The sequence below is a fragment of the Plecotus auritus genome, assembly GCF_963455305.1.
Source record: "Plecotus auritus genome assembly, chromosome: 1".
NCBI lineage: Eukaryota > Metazoa > Chordata > Mammalia > Chiroptera > Vespertilionidae > Plecotus > Plecotus auritus.
In genome coordinates this window covers 122,586,794-122,601,715 of record NC_137770.1, presented here as the reverse complement: position 1 = coordinate 122,601,715, position 14,922 = coordinate 122,586,794, and the positions used below count along the sequence as shown (strand labels likewise).

Sequence of the window (14,922 nt, the reverse complement as noted above, 5' to 3'; positions counted from 1 at the left end):
CCTGCCTTGTTCCTGATCTTAAGGGAAATGTAGTTTAGTTGTCTGGCACAGGGTAGGTTTAATAAGTACTTATTATATAAATGAAGAATGGTATAGGAGGTATTGAGATAAATCTAACTTTTCCCCCATTAAACTTATCTGGCAATAAAATAATTTAAAACATTTATGCAAAAAGTAAACAGTGTTATTTAAACAATAAGTTTTCTATGTTTTCCTATATAATAAAGGAAATATGCAAGTTGACCATCACACCAACACACAAGATGGCCACCCCCCTGTGCTCAAAGATGGCTGCCCCCATGTGGACACAAGATGGCCACCACAAGATGGCCAGCAGGGGAGGGCAGTTGTGGGTGATCAGGCCTGCAGGGGAGGGCAGTTAGGGGTGACCAGGCTGGCAAGGGAGGACAGATAGGGGTTACCGGGCCAACAGAGGAGGGCAGTTGGGGGCAACCAGGTCTGCAGGGAATGGCAGTTGGTGGGGGGGAACCCAGGCCTGCAGGGGAGGGCAGTTGGGGGGAACCAGGCCAGCAGGGAAGAGCAGTTAGGGGTGACCAGGCTAGCAGGGGAGGGCAGTTAGGGGTGACCAGGCCAGTAGGGGAGGGCAGTTAGGCATCGATCAGGCTGGCAGGGGAGTGGTTAGGGGGTGATCAAGCTGGCAGGCAGAAGCGGTTAGGGGCAATCAGGCAGGCAGGCAGGCAGGTGAGTGGTTGGGAGCCAGCCGTCCTGGATTGTGAGAGGGGTCCCAGATTGGATAGGGTTCAGGCTGGGCTGAGGGACACACACCCCATGCACAAATTTTGTGCACAGGGCCTCTAGTTGGTTTATAAAAATGCTATGGATTTTTGGGTGTTAATTCTGTATCCTTCTACATTTTTGAATTCATTTATTACTAAACCTAGTAGGTTTTTTTATGGAGTCTTTAGGGTTTTCTATGTACAGTATCATGTCATCTGTGAATAATGAGAGTTTTTCTTCCTCCTTTCCAATTGGGATGCCTTTTATTTCTTCTGCTTGTCTGATAGGTATGGCCAGGATTTCCAGAACTATGTTGAACAAGAGTGGTGAAAGAGGGCATCTGTCTTATTCCTGTTCTTAGGGTAAATGGTTTTAGTTTTTGCCCATTGAGTATGATGTTGGCTGTAGGTTTGTTATCTATGGCCTTTATGATGTTGAGGTATATTCCTTCTGTTCCCATTTTGCTGAGAGTTTTTATCAAAAAAAGGGTGTTGGATTTTGTTGAATGCTTTTTCTGCATCAATTGATATGTTCATGTGAGTTTTGTCTTTCAACTTCTTTATGTGCTATATCATGTCTATTGATTTGTGAATATTGTACCAGCCTTGCATCCCCAAAATAAATCCCACTTGGTCATGATGTATGAACTTTTTAATGTAATGCTGGATCTGGTTTGCTAAAATTTTGTTGAGGATTTGTCTATGTTCATCAGGGACATTGGCCTGTAGTTCACTTTCTTTGTTGTGTCTTTATCTGGTTTTAGAATTGGGGTGATGCTGGTCTCATGGAGAATTTAGAAGTGTTCCTTTCTCTTGAATTTTTTGGAATAGTTTGAGAAGTAGAGGGGTTAGTTCTTCTTTGAATATTTGGTAAAACTCCCCGGTGAATCTGTCTGGACAAGGGCTTTTGTTTCTGAGAGGTTTTTTATTGCTGCTTCAATTTCATCAGTAGTTATTGGTCTATTCAGATTTTCTGGTTCTTCCTGATTGAGTTTTGGAAGGTTGTATTTTTCTAGGAATATGTCCATTTTATCCTGGTTGTCCCATTAGTTGGAATAAAGTTGTTTGTAGTATTTTGTTACAATCCTTTGTATTTCTGTGGGGTCAGTTGTTACTTCACCTCTTTCGTTTCTGATTTTGTTTATTTGGGACCTCTCTTTTTGTTTCCTGGTGAGCTTGGCTACAGTCCATGAATCTTGTTTATTCTTTCAAAGAACCAGCTCTTGGTTTTATTGATCTTTTATATTTTTTGTCTCTATATCATTTATTTCTGCTCTGATCTTTATTATTTTCTTCCTTCTACTTGTTCTGGGCTTTTCTTGTTCCCTTTCTAATTCTTTATGTTGTAGTGTTAGATAACTTACTATCAGTTTTTCTTGTTTTCTGAAATAGGCCTGTAGTGCTATGAACTTCCTTCTCAGGACTGCAATCACTGGGTCCCATAGGTTTTGGATTGTTGTGTTTTCATTGTCATTTGTTTCCAGGATTTTTTTTCTTCTTTGAAATAAAAAAATATTCATTGTTTAATAGCATGCTATTTGGCCTCCATGTATTTGATTGTTTTTGAGCTTTTTTATTGTAGTTGATTTCTAGTTTCATGCCATTGTGATCTGAGAAGATGCTTGATAGGATTTCAATCTTCTTGAATTCGTAGAGACTTAGCTTGTGTCCTAATATGTGGTCTGTCTTTGAAAATGTCCCATGTGTACTTGAGAAGAATCTATATTCTGTAGCTTTGTGGTGGAATGTTCTGAAGATGTCAATTAGTTCCTATTTTCTAAAGTGTCATTTAGGATTGCTGTTTCCTTGTTGATTTTTTGTCTAAAAGATTTATCCAGTGATGTTAGTGGGATGTTAAAGTCCCCTACTATGATTGTATTGCTGTCAATTTCTCCTTTGATATCCTTCAGAAGTTTTTTTTTATATACTTAGATGTTCCGGTATTGGGTGCATATAGGTTTACCAGTGTTATAGTCTTTTGTTGTATGGATCCCTTTAGTGTTATGAAGTGGCTTTCCTTATTGCTTGTTATGTCCTTCACTTTGAAGTCTATTTTTTCAGATATAAGTATTGCTACCCCAGCTTTTTTTTTTTCTATTTGCCAGAAAAAAATGTTTCCATCCTTTCACTTTCAGTCTGTGTGAGTCCTTTCTTCTAAGGTGGGTCTCTTGTAGACAGCATATAGTTGGGTCATGGTTTCTTATCAATTCAGCTACCCTATGTCTTTTGATCGGAGCACTTAACCCATTTATGTTTAAGGTTATTATTGATAGGTATTTGTTTGTCACCATTTTTATTCTTTATGCCTCTGTTCCTTATACCCTTTCTATTTTTTTTTCTTTTTACAACAGTTCCTTTAGAATTTCTTGCATTGCTGGCTTGATGGTAATAAACTCCCTTAGCCTTTTTTTTGTCTGTGAAGGTCTTGATTTCACCTTCTATTTTGAATGATAGCCTTGCTGGATAGGGTATTCTTGGATTCAGTCCCTTTGCATCCTTTATATACTTCATTCCATTCCCTTTTGGCCTGATGTATTTATGTTAAGAAATCAGTTGATAGTCTAATGGGGAATCCCTTGTAGGTAACTTTCTGTCTCTCTCTGGCAGCCTTTAAGATTCTTCCTTTGTTGTTGATGTTTTCCAGTTTAATTACAATGTGTCTTGGTGTTCATCCTTTTGGGTTCAACTTGTTTGGGACTCTTCATGCTCTGTGGATTTGTGTAACTTTTTTCTTCCCAAAGTCAGGGAAGTTTTCTGTCATTATTTCTTCAAACAGCTTTTCTATTCCTTCTTCAGCTTTCTCTCCTTCTGGCACCCCTATTATGTTGATGTTTTTCATTTCATGTTATCTTGGACCTCCCTTAGACTCTCCTCCTGCTTTTTCTTTTCTTTTTTACAGTTGCTGCTCTGCTTGGGTGTTTTTCCACCTTGTCTTCTAACTCACTGATTTGGTCCCCAGCTTTTTCTAGTCTACTGTTGAAACCTTCCATTGTGTTCTTTATTGCAGCTATATCGTCCTTCATGTCCTCTTGATTTTTTACACATGTTGGTGAATTTCTCATCCAGCCTTTTGAGCATTCATGTAACCATTACTCTGAATTCTTTCTCTGACAAATTGCTTGCCTCCATTTCATTTCGTTCCTTTTCTGGTAATTCCTCCTTTTCTTTCATTTGGGGGTTGTTTCTTTGTCTCCCCATTTTTGCCTTTTGTCTTTTTAATTGTTTCTATGTATTAGATCAAACTGCTATGCCACCCAGATTTTCTGAATTGGTCTTATATAGTAGTTGTTTTGTGGAACCCAGTGGTGCAGTCTTTCAGGTATCCTGGGCTGGGTGTACCAGGAAGGCCCCCTACTTGAGATATGTGGATTCTCCTGATATAGTTGGGTTTTGAATGTTATTATCCCATTCATGGATGGAGTCTCCTCTCAGGGTGTCCAATTATGTAGCTCGCTCCCTACCATGTCATTCCAACCATTGGGGAGGTGCTGACCGAAGAGCACAAAATACAACAAGACAAGATATGACACAGAAGGAATAAAACATGAATGTACACAAGACACCTATAACCCCAATAAAAGTGATCACCAAAGAAAAGAGAATTAGGAAAAAGAAAAGAGAGAAAAAATGATAACAAAAGAAAAAAGAGAGAGAAAGAAAATGGGGAGAAAACACAACAAAACAAACAAACAAACCAAAAAGCACAAATAAAAAACACCCACAAAAATGGGGGGAGGGGCAGAATCTATAGATGCAGAGCTTAAATAAGGAAAATAAAATTAAGGAATTGGATGAACAAGGGAAGCACCACAGTTTAGAATAAAGGAGGGAGAAAAGAAATGAGAATATAAGAAGAAAAGAAAATAGACAAAATAACAAAAAAAATTTTTAAAGGAGATTAGAGGGGAGAATAGGTAGGCCTAAATTTATGAACTTAAGTTAAAAAATTAGGAGAAGAAAAGAGCGAGAGAAGAGAAAAAAAGGGAAAAAAATGAGTAGTGAAGAAAAAGATAAGAAAAAAGGAAATGGAGTAGGGGCAGGGAAGAGGAAATTAGATATATGAATAAACCAACAGAGACTAGAATAATAACACATCAATAAAGCAGATAAAGAAGATCAATTTTTAAAAAGGGGGAGAGAGAAAGGAAAGAGACAAACCAAACCAGGGAAAAGAGAAAAAAAAAAAAAAAAAAAAAAAAAAAAACAGAAAAAAAGAGAAGAGAGGAAGAAAAGGGTGCAAAAAATAAATAAAATTTTAAAAAATAAATAATTTTTAATTAAAATAAAAAGTGAATTGTTGTTCACTTCAGCCGAGTTTTAATGCTCCATGGGAGCTGGTTTAGGACCCCACTCTTCTGTCTGCCAATTCTGGGCTTCCTATTAGGTACATAAATCCTTACCACTGTCAGGTATGGTCTTTGGCTTTTAGCACCCTGCTTGAAGCTCCAAGTGATCCACCAGTCCTCCGCTTATATCTGTCTCTGCAGGCTTTGACTGCAAACAGGCAGGGCAAATCTGCACTCTTTGCCTGTCTGCCAGCTGTCAATCTTAATCACTCAAGCATCTATTTCTGACAGGGCTTCAAATGGGGTTGGTGCTGTTTCGCTTTCAGGGAATAAAGTGGGGGCGGGAGGAGGAGTTTCTCTGACCCAGAGCTACTCCTCTGTGAGTGGTCCAAAATATTACTCTGGCCTTGGTTGTTCAGAGGTCCTTATATGGAACCAATGGAGTTGGTTAGCAACCTGGAGATTTTATCAGTCTGGTTCCCAGAATAGCACGGGCCCCTCTTCCAATCCAGTCACTGACACATAAGCTTGGCCTCTGCCTTTGTTTCCTCTGTAAAGCTCAAAATGCAGGGTGTGGCAGGCTGTATCACCTTCCCTAAGGCTACTGGGAAGGGCTAGCTCTTCTGGGGAGAAATGGCCGCTTAGGTTTGGAACCTTAAGTCCCAGTGCTGGACTCCTGGCTACGGCTCCCTGCCCTGCTTCCCTCCCCAGCCTCTTCTCGGGCACCTCAAGTCTGTGCCTCCCCCTACCCTGAGCCAAAGCCTCGGGTGAGTAATTGCAATTGAAAAGTCCTGTGTTCTGAGTTTAGAGAATAAAAACAAAGATAAAGCAAAACAAAAACAACAATGAAATCTCAGCTTTCTCTACCCCCAGCACCAGGCTGCTTTCCCCCTTTCGCAGGGCCACCTTTTGCAGGGCAGCCTATTGCGGCTGTGGTCCAGAATCCTTAGCTGCCAGCAGCCCTGTGGCTTTTGCTTTGAACCGTTGGAAATTAAGCCTGCTGCCAAGGACGAGGCCTTGGTGAAACGCAGCTTCCTCCTCTCCCTCTCAGCCCACTGGCCTGCTGCCCCTCTCAAGCCCACTTCCCCATTCCTACCCGTCTCCAGGTGTTTTCTGTCCTTCCTTCTTGTAAGTTGTCTCCTCAGCTATGCTTAATTTGTTCATTCTGGGCGGATGTTCTCCTATTTAGTTGTATTTCCAGTCTGGCCCTGGGATGGGGTGCACGACACATCTACCTATTCGACTGCCATTTTTTCTTTCTCCTCCTATTACTTACTTTTTATTGCTGGTTTAAATTGATACAGATTATCCTTGCACTTTGAGCAGGAGTTTCTCATTTGAAGTTTTGGAAACAGTTTTAGGTCTTAACTTGGAAAGATATTAATCTACCCTTTTGTTGTTTTCAAAAAATCCAAATAGAAGTGATTATATCTAAAAAGAAAAAAAAACAGGATTCAAATAAATAAAATCAGAAATGAAAGAGGCAATATAACAACAGACACCACAGAAATACAAAGGATTGTAAGCAAATACTATGAACAATTATATGTCAACAAACAGGACAACCTGGGTGAAATGGAAAAATTCCTAGAAACATGCAATCTTCCAAAACTCAATCAGAAAGAATCAGAAAACCTGAGTAGGCCAATAACAACTGATAAAATTGAAGCAGTAATTTAAAAACTTCCTGGGCCAGATGGATTTACAGATGAACTTTACCAAATAGTCGAGGAAGAACTAACACCTATCTTCCTCAACTATTCCAAAATATTTAAGAGGAAAGAACACTTCCAAGCTCTTTTTATGAAGCCAGCATTATTCCAAAATCTAATTCCAAAATCAGATAAAGACACTACAAAGGAAGAAAATTACTGGCCGTTATCCTTGATGAACATGAATGCTAAAATCCTCAACAAAATATTAGCAAATCAGATCCAGCAATATATTAAAAAGATCAGACACCATGATCAAGTGGGATTTATTCCAGGGATGCAAGGCTGGTACAATATTCTCAAATCAATAAGTGTAACACATCACATAAACACATTGAAAGAGAAAAATCACATGATCATATCAATAGACACAGAAAAAAGCATTCAACAAAATCTAGCACACTTTTTTGATAAAAACTCACAATAAAGTAGGAATAGAGGGATCATACCTCAACATAATAAAGGCCATATGTGACACCTCCAGCCAAAATCATTCTCAATGGGAAAACACTAAAAGTGTTTTCCTTAAGAATAGGAAGAAGACAAGGATTCCACTTTCACCACCCTTATTCAACATAGTCCTAGCCACAGCAATCAGAGAAGAAGAAGAGATAAAAGCATCCAAATTAGAAAGGCGGAAGTAAAACTGTCATTATTCGCAGATGACATGATATTGTACATAGGAACCCCTAAAAACTCCACCAGGAAACTACTAGACTTAATAAATGAATTCAGCAAAGTAGCAGGATACAAAATCAACATCCAAATTGATGGCATTTTTATACACCAATAATGAACTCTCAAAAGAGAAACTAAATAAGCAATCCCATTTACCATTGAACAACAGCAACAAAATAGATACTTAGGAATAAACTTAACCAAGGAAGTAAAAGACCTATACTTGGAAAACTAAGAAATAGAGGGAGATAAAAACAAATGGAAGCGTATACCACAAGCATGTCAAACTCAAAAGCTAACACCGGCCATATAAACAAGGTTTAAGTTTATATGGGCCACAAAAAAACAAAAGCTTCAATTTTCATAGAAACGTAGGTTTATTTTGATAGAGACATGCTGAATACAAAGGGCTGAAATAAATGAGTAATCATTAACATAAAATAATAGAACACTTTAATAAAAATTGATATTTCTTTTTTAAACATTAACTTACCAGACACTAAATAACTGCACAAATTAATAAGCATAACACAAATAAACCTATTTTTCTTGTTCTCTGAAAGCGAAATATTCCTGTTGTGCACACCAAACAAGTCAGTCCAAGACTAATGATGTGGCAATTGGCTGCTAAAATATTTGCTGCTAGTATTAGTGGAGAGAAATGGTGTGCCTATACATAAGGCGCATAAGGGAAATGAATGCAACATGATTGTAGTAATCAGTCATTAGCGAATGTTGTAGTTCATTATTAATAATTATGTATAACAGGATATTGTAAAAATTAAGTTACAAAATTTTTATTAAAAAATTTCTTACATACCGTTATATTGGCTGGGCTGCAGAAATATTCATTGTGGGCCACATGCGACCCGCGGTATACCATGTTCATAGATTGGAAGAATTAACATCATTAAAATCCCTATACTACCCAAAGCAATCTACAGATTCAAAGCAATCCCTATTAAAATACCAATGGCATTCTTCACAGAGCTAGAATACATACTCCAAAAATGTATATGGAATCATAAAAGACACCAAATAACTGCAGCAATCTTGAGAAAGAAGAACGAAGTAGGAGGGATCACAATACCGGATATCAAACTATACTACAAAGCCATTGTAAGCAAAACAGCCTGGTACTGGCACAAGAACAGGCATATAGACCAATGGATCAGAACACAGACCCCAGAAATTGAACCACACCATTGTGGTCAATTAATATTTGACAAAGGAGTCAAGAACATACAATGCGGTAAAGACAGTCTCTTCAAAAAATGGTGCTGGGAAAACTGGATAAACACATGCAAAAAGATGAAACTAGACCACCAACTTACACCATATACAAGAATAAACTCAAGGTGGATAAAAGACTTAAATGTAAGGCATAAAACCATAAAAATCTTACATAAGAACATAGGCAGTAAAATCTCAGACATCTTATGTAGCAATATGTTTATGGATATATCTCCTAGGGCAAAGGAAACTAAGGAGAAAATAAACAAATGGGACTACATCAAAATAAAAAGCTTCTTCACAGCAACAGAAACCACCATCAAAATGAAAAGGAAACCCACTGAATGGGAGAACATATTTGGCAATGATATATCTGATAAGGGGTTAATATCCAAAATATATAAAGTACTCCTACAACTCAAGAAAAGGAAGACAAACACTCCAATTTAAAAATGGGCAGAGAAATGGCATGCAGTACTCAAGGTAATGGAAAGCAAGGATCTGAAACCAAGATTACTATATCCAGCAAGGCTATCATTCAAAATAGATGGTCAAATAAAGAGCTTCCCAGAAAAAAAAAAAAAAAAAATCTAAAGGAGTTCATCACCACCAAGCCAGCATTACAAGAAATGTTAAAGGGACTGCTGTAAGGGATTGCTGAGAAGAAGAAACAGAGAGAAAAACCTACCATACAGAATTAAAATGGCTACAAATAAGTACCTCTCAATAATAACCCTAAATGTAAATGGATTAAATGCTCCAATCAAAAGGTGTAGGGTAGCTGAATGGATACAAAAACATGACCCAACTATATGCTGTCTACAAGAGACCCACCTCAAAACAAAAGACACACACAGGATGAAAGTGAAGGGTTGGAAAAAAATTTTCCATGCAAATACAAAAGAAAAAAAAAAGCTGAAGTAGCAATACTCATATCCGACAAAATAGGCTTTAAAAGCATCATGCTAAGCAAAATAACCCAGTTGGAGAAAGATAAATATAAGATCTCATAATATCATTGTGGGATATAATGAACAACATAAATTGATGAACAAAAATAAAGCCAGAGGGGAACAAAAATATACTAGAATATAATAGAAGTAATCCTGTTATTTGCAGATTTTTAACATTTCTTACAACTTTTGTGATATTATACTATGTAAGTATAGTTTTGGTAATATATTTAAAATCCTTTTATTCTTGAAATATTAATGTTTATTGCATGTAATATTATTATATGTAAGATTTTAAAAAATGGGCAGAGGATCTGAATAGACATTCTTTCAAAGAGGACATAGAAATGACCAAGAGACACATGAAAAAATGCTCAAAGTCACTAATCATTAGAGAAATTCAAATTAAAACCACAATGAGATATCACCTCACACCTGTCAGAATGGCTATCATCAAAAATCAACAAACAACAAGTGCTGGCGAGGATATGGAGAAATGGAACCCTAGTTCACTGCTGGTGGGAATGCAGATTGGTGCAGCCACTATGTAAAACAATATGGAGTTTTCTCAAAAAATTAAAAATGGAACTTCCTTTTGACTCAGAGATCCCACTTCTGGGAATATATCCTAAAACTCCCAAAACACCAGTCAGAAAGAATATATGCTCCCCTATGTTCATAGCAGCATTATTTACAATAGCTAAGATTTGGAAACAGCCCATGAGTCCATCAGTAGATTAGTGGATAAAAAAAAGCTATGGCACATTTACACTATGGAATACTATGCAACTGTAAAAAAAAGGGATATCTTACCCTTTGGGACAGCATGAATAGACCTGGTAAATATTATGCTAAGAGAAATAAGACAAACTGAGAAAGACAAATATCACATGATCTCACTTATTTGTGAAATCTATTGAACAAAATTAATTGACCAACAAAATAAGACCCGAAGCAGGGAGGCATGGAACAGACTGACATACCTCAGTGTGGGCTTGGGGAGACAATAAGAGATAAACCAAAGAATTTATATACTTACTAGAGGCCCAATGCACAAAATTCATGCATGGGGGATCCCTCAGCCCAGCCTTACAATCCGGGACCCCTCGGGGGGTGTCTGACTGCCAGGCCCAAACCGGCAGTCAGACTTCACTCTCGCAATCCAGGACCCCTCACTCCTAACTGCCCACCTGCTAGCTCCTTACCACTTGGCTCACCGCTCCTTAGCACTGCTGCAGAGGTGGGAGAAGCTCCCACCACCACCACTGTGCTCACCAGCCGTGAGCCCTGCTTCTGGCTGAGTGGTGCTTCCACTGTGGGAATGCACTGTCCACCAGGGGCAGCTCCTACTTTGAGCATCTGCCCCCTGGTGGTCAGTGAGCATCATAGCGACCAGTCATTCTGGTCATTCCGGGCGTTCCGCCGTAACGGTCGCTGGGCTTTTATACATATAAATATGCACAGGCTGTGGACACAAGCAATAGGGTAGTGAAGACCTAGGAGGGTGGGTAGGGGCTGGGAGAAGGGGAGAAAGGGGGAAATAGGAAATATCTGTAATACTATCAACAGTGAAAGATATATTTTGAATTTCTTTTTCATTAAAAAAAGAAAAGTTTAAGTGAAACCCTTGTTGTCCTGAATTTGAATTAGAAATATCAATATGAACTCGTAAATTAGTCTTACTTTCTTAGGTTTATCCACTGAAAGAGCCTTGAAACCAAGACCAGCCCAGATGCAAATGGCACACCTATCAGCCAGAATATAGTTTCAAAATACCACTCTCAGGAACCAGGAATTCTTAGATAATTGGCCAATTCAAGATCTGGGACTACATAATTATAAAATAGATTTGAATATATTTTAATATTTTTTAATATACTTAAGGAAGTTCTCAAAGACAACTGAGTTTATGACCAGAGGACTCAAGAACCAAATTATAGAGGCTCCTGCTAGCCGTTGATGGGACATCAGTGAGCATCAGGAAAAAGAATAACTACCATAGATTGAATGAAACACATCACATATGCTAAATTCACCCATTTATAAATTGTAATAATAATAAACTAATAGGTCACCATTAAAGAATGTTAGAGGAACCAACTCATTGTTCTGAAAACTGATAGATAAAAGAATCAAGCATTTACTAACAAAGAAGCTGTACCACTGGGTAACGGAAGAGTAATGGCTAGGGCATGGTTGGGGAAGGGGAGGAGTCTTTAGAAAAAACTCCAGCTAATATAAGAAGAGATAATAGAATAGAATCAGCATTTTTCAACCCTGAATGAATTAGAAGATCTGGACTTTGCTCATCAGTGGCTGCTGACATCCCCAAAAGACAGGCGATTATACAATTTCTAAGAAGTAGTCTAACCAAAAAAATCAAACCTGCACCTGTTAAAGCCTCTTCTAGATCCAACTTCCATTTTACAGGAAATACAGAAGCCAGAGGAGCATGTTTAAACTGTCCCATGGAGATGCAGTCAGCAAAATCCTGACCATGGAGAACTCTGCCAGACAAATGACTCAGTGCAGGGGGAGAAAGCTCAGAAGAGGGGAACCTATTGATTAAAAGGCATATCAGTCAACTGCAGTGTGCAGATCTGATGTGGATCCTGATTTTTTTAAAAACTATTAAAATTTTATGAAATTTACAAGATAAGTGAAAATAGGAACACTGACTATCTACAGGGGTGGGCAAAAATCAGTTTACAGTTGTGAGTATGCAAAAGTCTATTCTTGTATTATTATTTATTAACTAGAGGCCCTATGCATGAAATTCATTCAAGGGTCTTGGCCCCCACCATCACGGCGGCTGCCTCTGCCTCGGCCCCCACTGCCGCAGCTTCATTGGAAGGTCATCTGGAAGGATGTCCAGAAGGACATCCAGTCTAATAAGCATATTATGCTTTTGTTATTATAGATTATTGTATTATTTTCCATACAAACAACTGTAAACCTACATTTTCCCCACCCCTGTATTTAAAAACAATAAGAAATTGCCCTGGCTTATGTTACTCAGTGGTTAAACCTGAACCAAAGGGTGGCAGGTTTGATTCATAGCCCTGGTCGGAGCGCATATGGGAGGCAGACAATGTATGTGTCTCTCTTACATCAATGTTTTTTTTTTCTCTCTCTCTCCCCACTCCCTCTCTCCTTTCCACTCTCTTTATAAAAATCAATGGAAAAAATATCCTCAAATGAGGATTAACAAAAAATAAAATAAAAACAATAGGAACTATGTATTATTACTTTCTAGGTGTGATAATGGTATTGTGGTAATTTTTGGTGGCTGTTGTTAATCCTCACCTGAGGATATTTTTTCCATTGATATTTTTTTTTTGTCTTTTAGAGAGAGTGGAAGGGATCAACTCTGCAACCTTGGTATGTGCCCTTGACCAGAATCTAACTCACCACACTTTGGTGCATAGGCCAACACTCTAACCACTGAGAAACACTAGCCAGGGTGGCATTGTGGTAATTTTTATGGATTCCTTATGTTTTAGAGCTACAAACTGAAATATTACAGAAGACATGATACGATGTCTACATTTGCTTCAAAATAATCCAAGGAGTGGACGTGGGTGGGTGTAGCTGGGACATGACTTGAATGATTTGATGGGTGTTGAAACTGGTTGACAGATGCATAAGAGTTTGTTTGAATACTGTCTCCTTTTGAAGATGTTTGAAATTATTCATTGGTTGTCCTCTGCAGTGTGCTGAGCTAATAGACTGCCAAGAAATCTAACCTCCTCCCTTTGTGCCCATGCAGTGCTCCAAGAGCTGCCAGGGGGGCTTCCGGGTCCGTGAAGTACGCTGTCTGTCAGATGACATGGCCCTAAGTAATCTCTGTGACCCTCAGTTGAAACCAGAAGCGAAAGAATCCTGTAACCCTCAAGACTGTGTCCCTGAAGTCGGTAAGTAGGGATCCCTATCCTGGAGTAAAGATTCATCTTTGTTAAGCTCTGTCATATTCTCTGGTGTGAAATGCCACATCCAGCTGGAGTACAGGGGTCAAAGTACTTTTGGTATGTTAAGTTTATAAGCATGGATGGTGATCTAAGCCACCCTCCAAAAGATCAACTTAAATGGAAATTGACTATAATGGTAATGCATTCAGAGACTTGGTTCCATCATTCTTAAGGTCAGAGTAGTGAGATTTCAATGTCATGTTTAAGAAAAAGAAAAAGCCTTATCTGGTTTGGCTCAGTGGATCCCAGGTTCAATTCCAGTCAAGGGCACATACCACAGTTGCAGGCTCCTCCCCAACCTGGGCCTGGTTGGGGCACATGCAGGAGGCAACCAATCAATGTGTTTCTCTCACATCGATATTTCTCTCTCTGTCTTTCCCTCTCTCTTCCACTCTCTCTAAAAACCAATGGGAAAATATTCTCAGTTAAGGATTTTTAAATAATAATCTACATATATAAAAGGCTAATATGCAAAGTGTCCCCTCTGGAGTTCGACTGGGAGTTTGATCACTCACTATGGTGTGCACTGACCACCAGGGGGTGGCATGGAACATGGTGGGTGGGCAGCAGCGGCAGGGCGCTGAGGGAGCGAGGGAAGTAGGAGGTAGGGAGGCGGGGAGGCAGGGAATCTGATCAGCCCTGATCACTGGCCAGGCCTAGGGACCCTACCTGTGCACAAATTTCCTGCACTGGGCGTCTAATAATAATAATAAAGAAAAAGAAAAATGCAAGCTCTTAGTGCACACCCACACTCCATCAGCAATAGGCAGCAGGACCAGGATGGAGAGCCCTCACCTCGCTTTCTCTCCCCAGTAGTCCAGGTTGCCCCCTCGTGCTCAGATCATTTTGTTCTCTTCTGCTACAGATGAAAGCTGCAAGGACAGATACTACAACTGCAATGTGGTGGTGCAGGCCCGCCTCTGCGTCTACAACTACTACAAGACTGCCTGCTGTGCCTCCTGCACTCGCGTGGCCAACAGGCACCCGGGCTTCCTGGGGAGCAGATAACACCCCTGCACCTACCCAAGAGGCAGAGCAGCGAGTCTGTAAGAGGGTGACTGGCAGGCTGCTGATCCACCAGGGGCTCCCTGGCCCAGGGCACTGCCAGCCAATTTGGTCACCAGCCCCGTCTTCAGTAAAGTGTACACGCAATGCCCAGGCGCAGAGCCATGGCTCTGAGCATCACCATCAACTGAATTTCCCTCCTTGGGAAACCTGGCAACCTCTAACAGTGCTCTCTGAAAACCAGTCAGGGGGGCGTGCAGGCAGCTCTCAGCCAACCTCTCCTGGGACTTTCTAAGGCAGCCCTGACTGGGCACTGCCTCCCCCAGGGTGCTATTGGCCTTTCCAATATC

General features: G+C 39.6%; 1 protein-coding gene across 2 annotated transcripts in view; it reads left to right on the top strand.

Moving 5' to 3' along the window:
* Positions 1-14,575, top strand: part of THSD4 (thrombospondin type 1 domain containing 4) — a gene marked incomplete at both ends in the record, with an annotated part of 709,334 nt that extends 694,759 nt beyond the window's left edge. For both annotated transcript variants that reach the window (XM_080656972.1, XM_080656973.1), the window contains 2 exons: positions 13,369-13,513; positions 14,433-14,575. In XM_080656972.1, coding sequence (XP_080513098.1) covers positions 13,369-13,513; positions 14,433-14,575 — 288 coding nt within the window. The remainder of the gene's footprint in view (positions 1-13,368; positions 13,514-14,432) is intronic.
* Between the last annotated feature and the right edge of the window lie 347 nt (positions 14,576-14,922).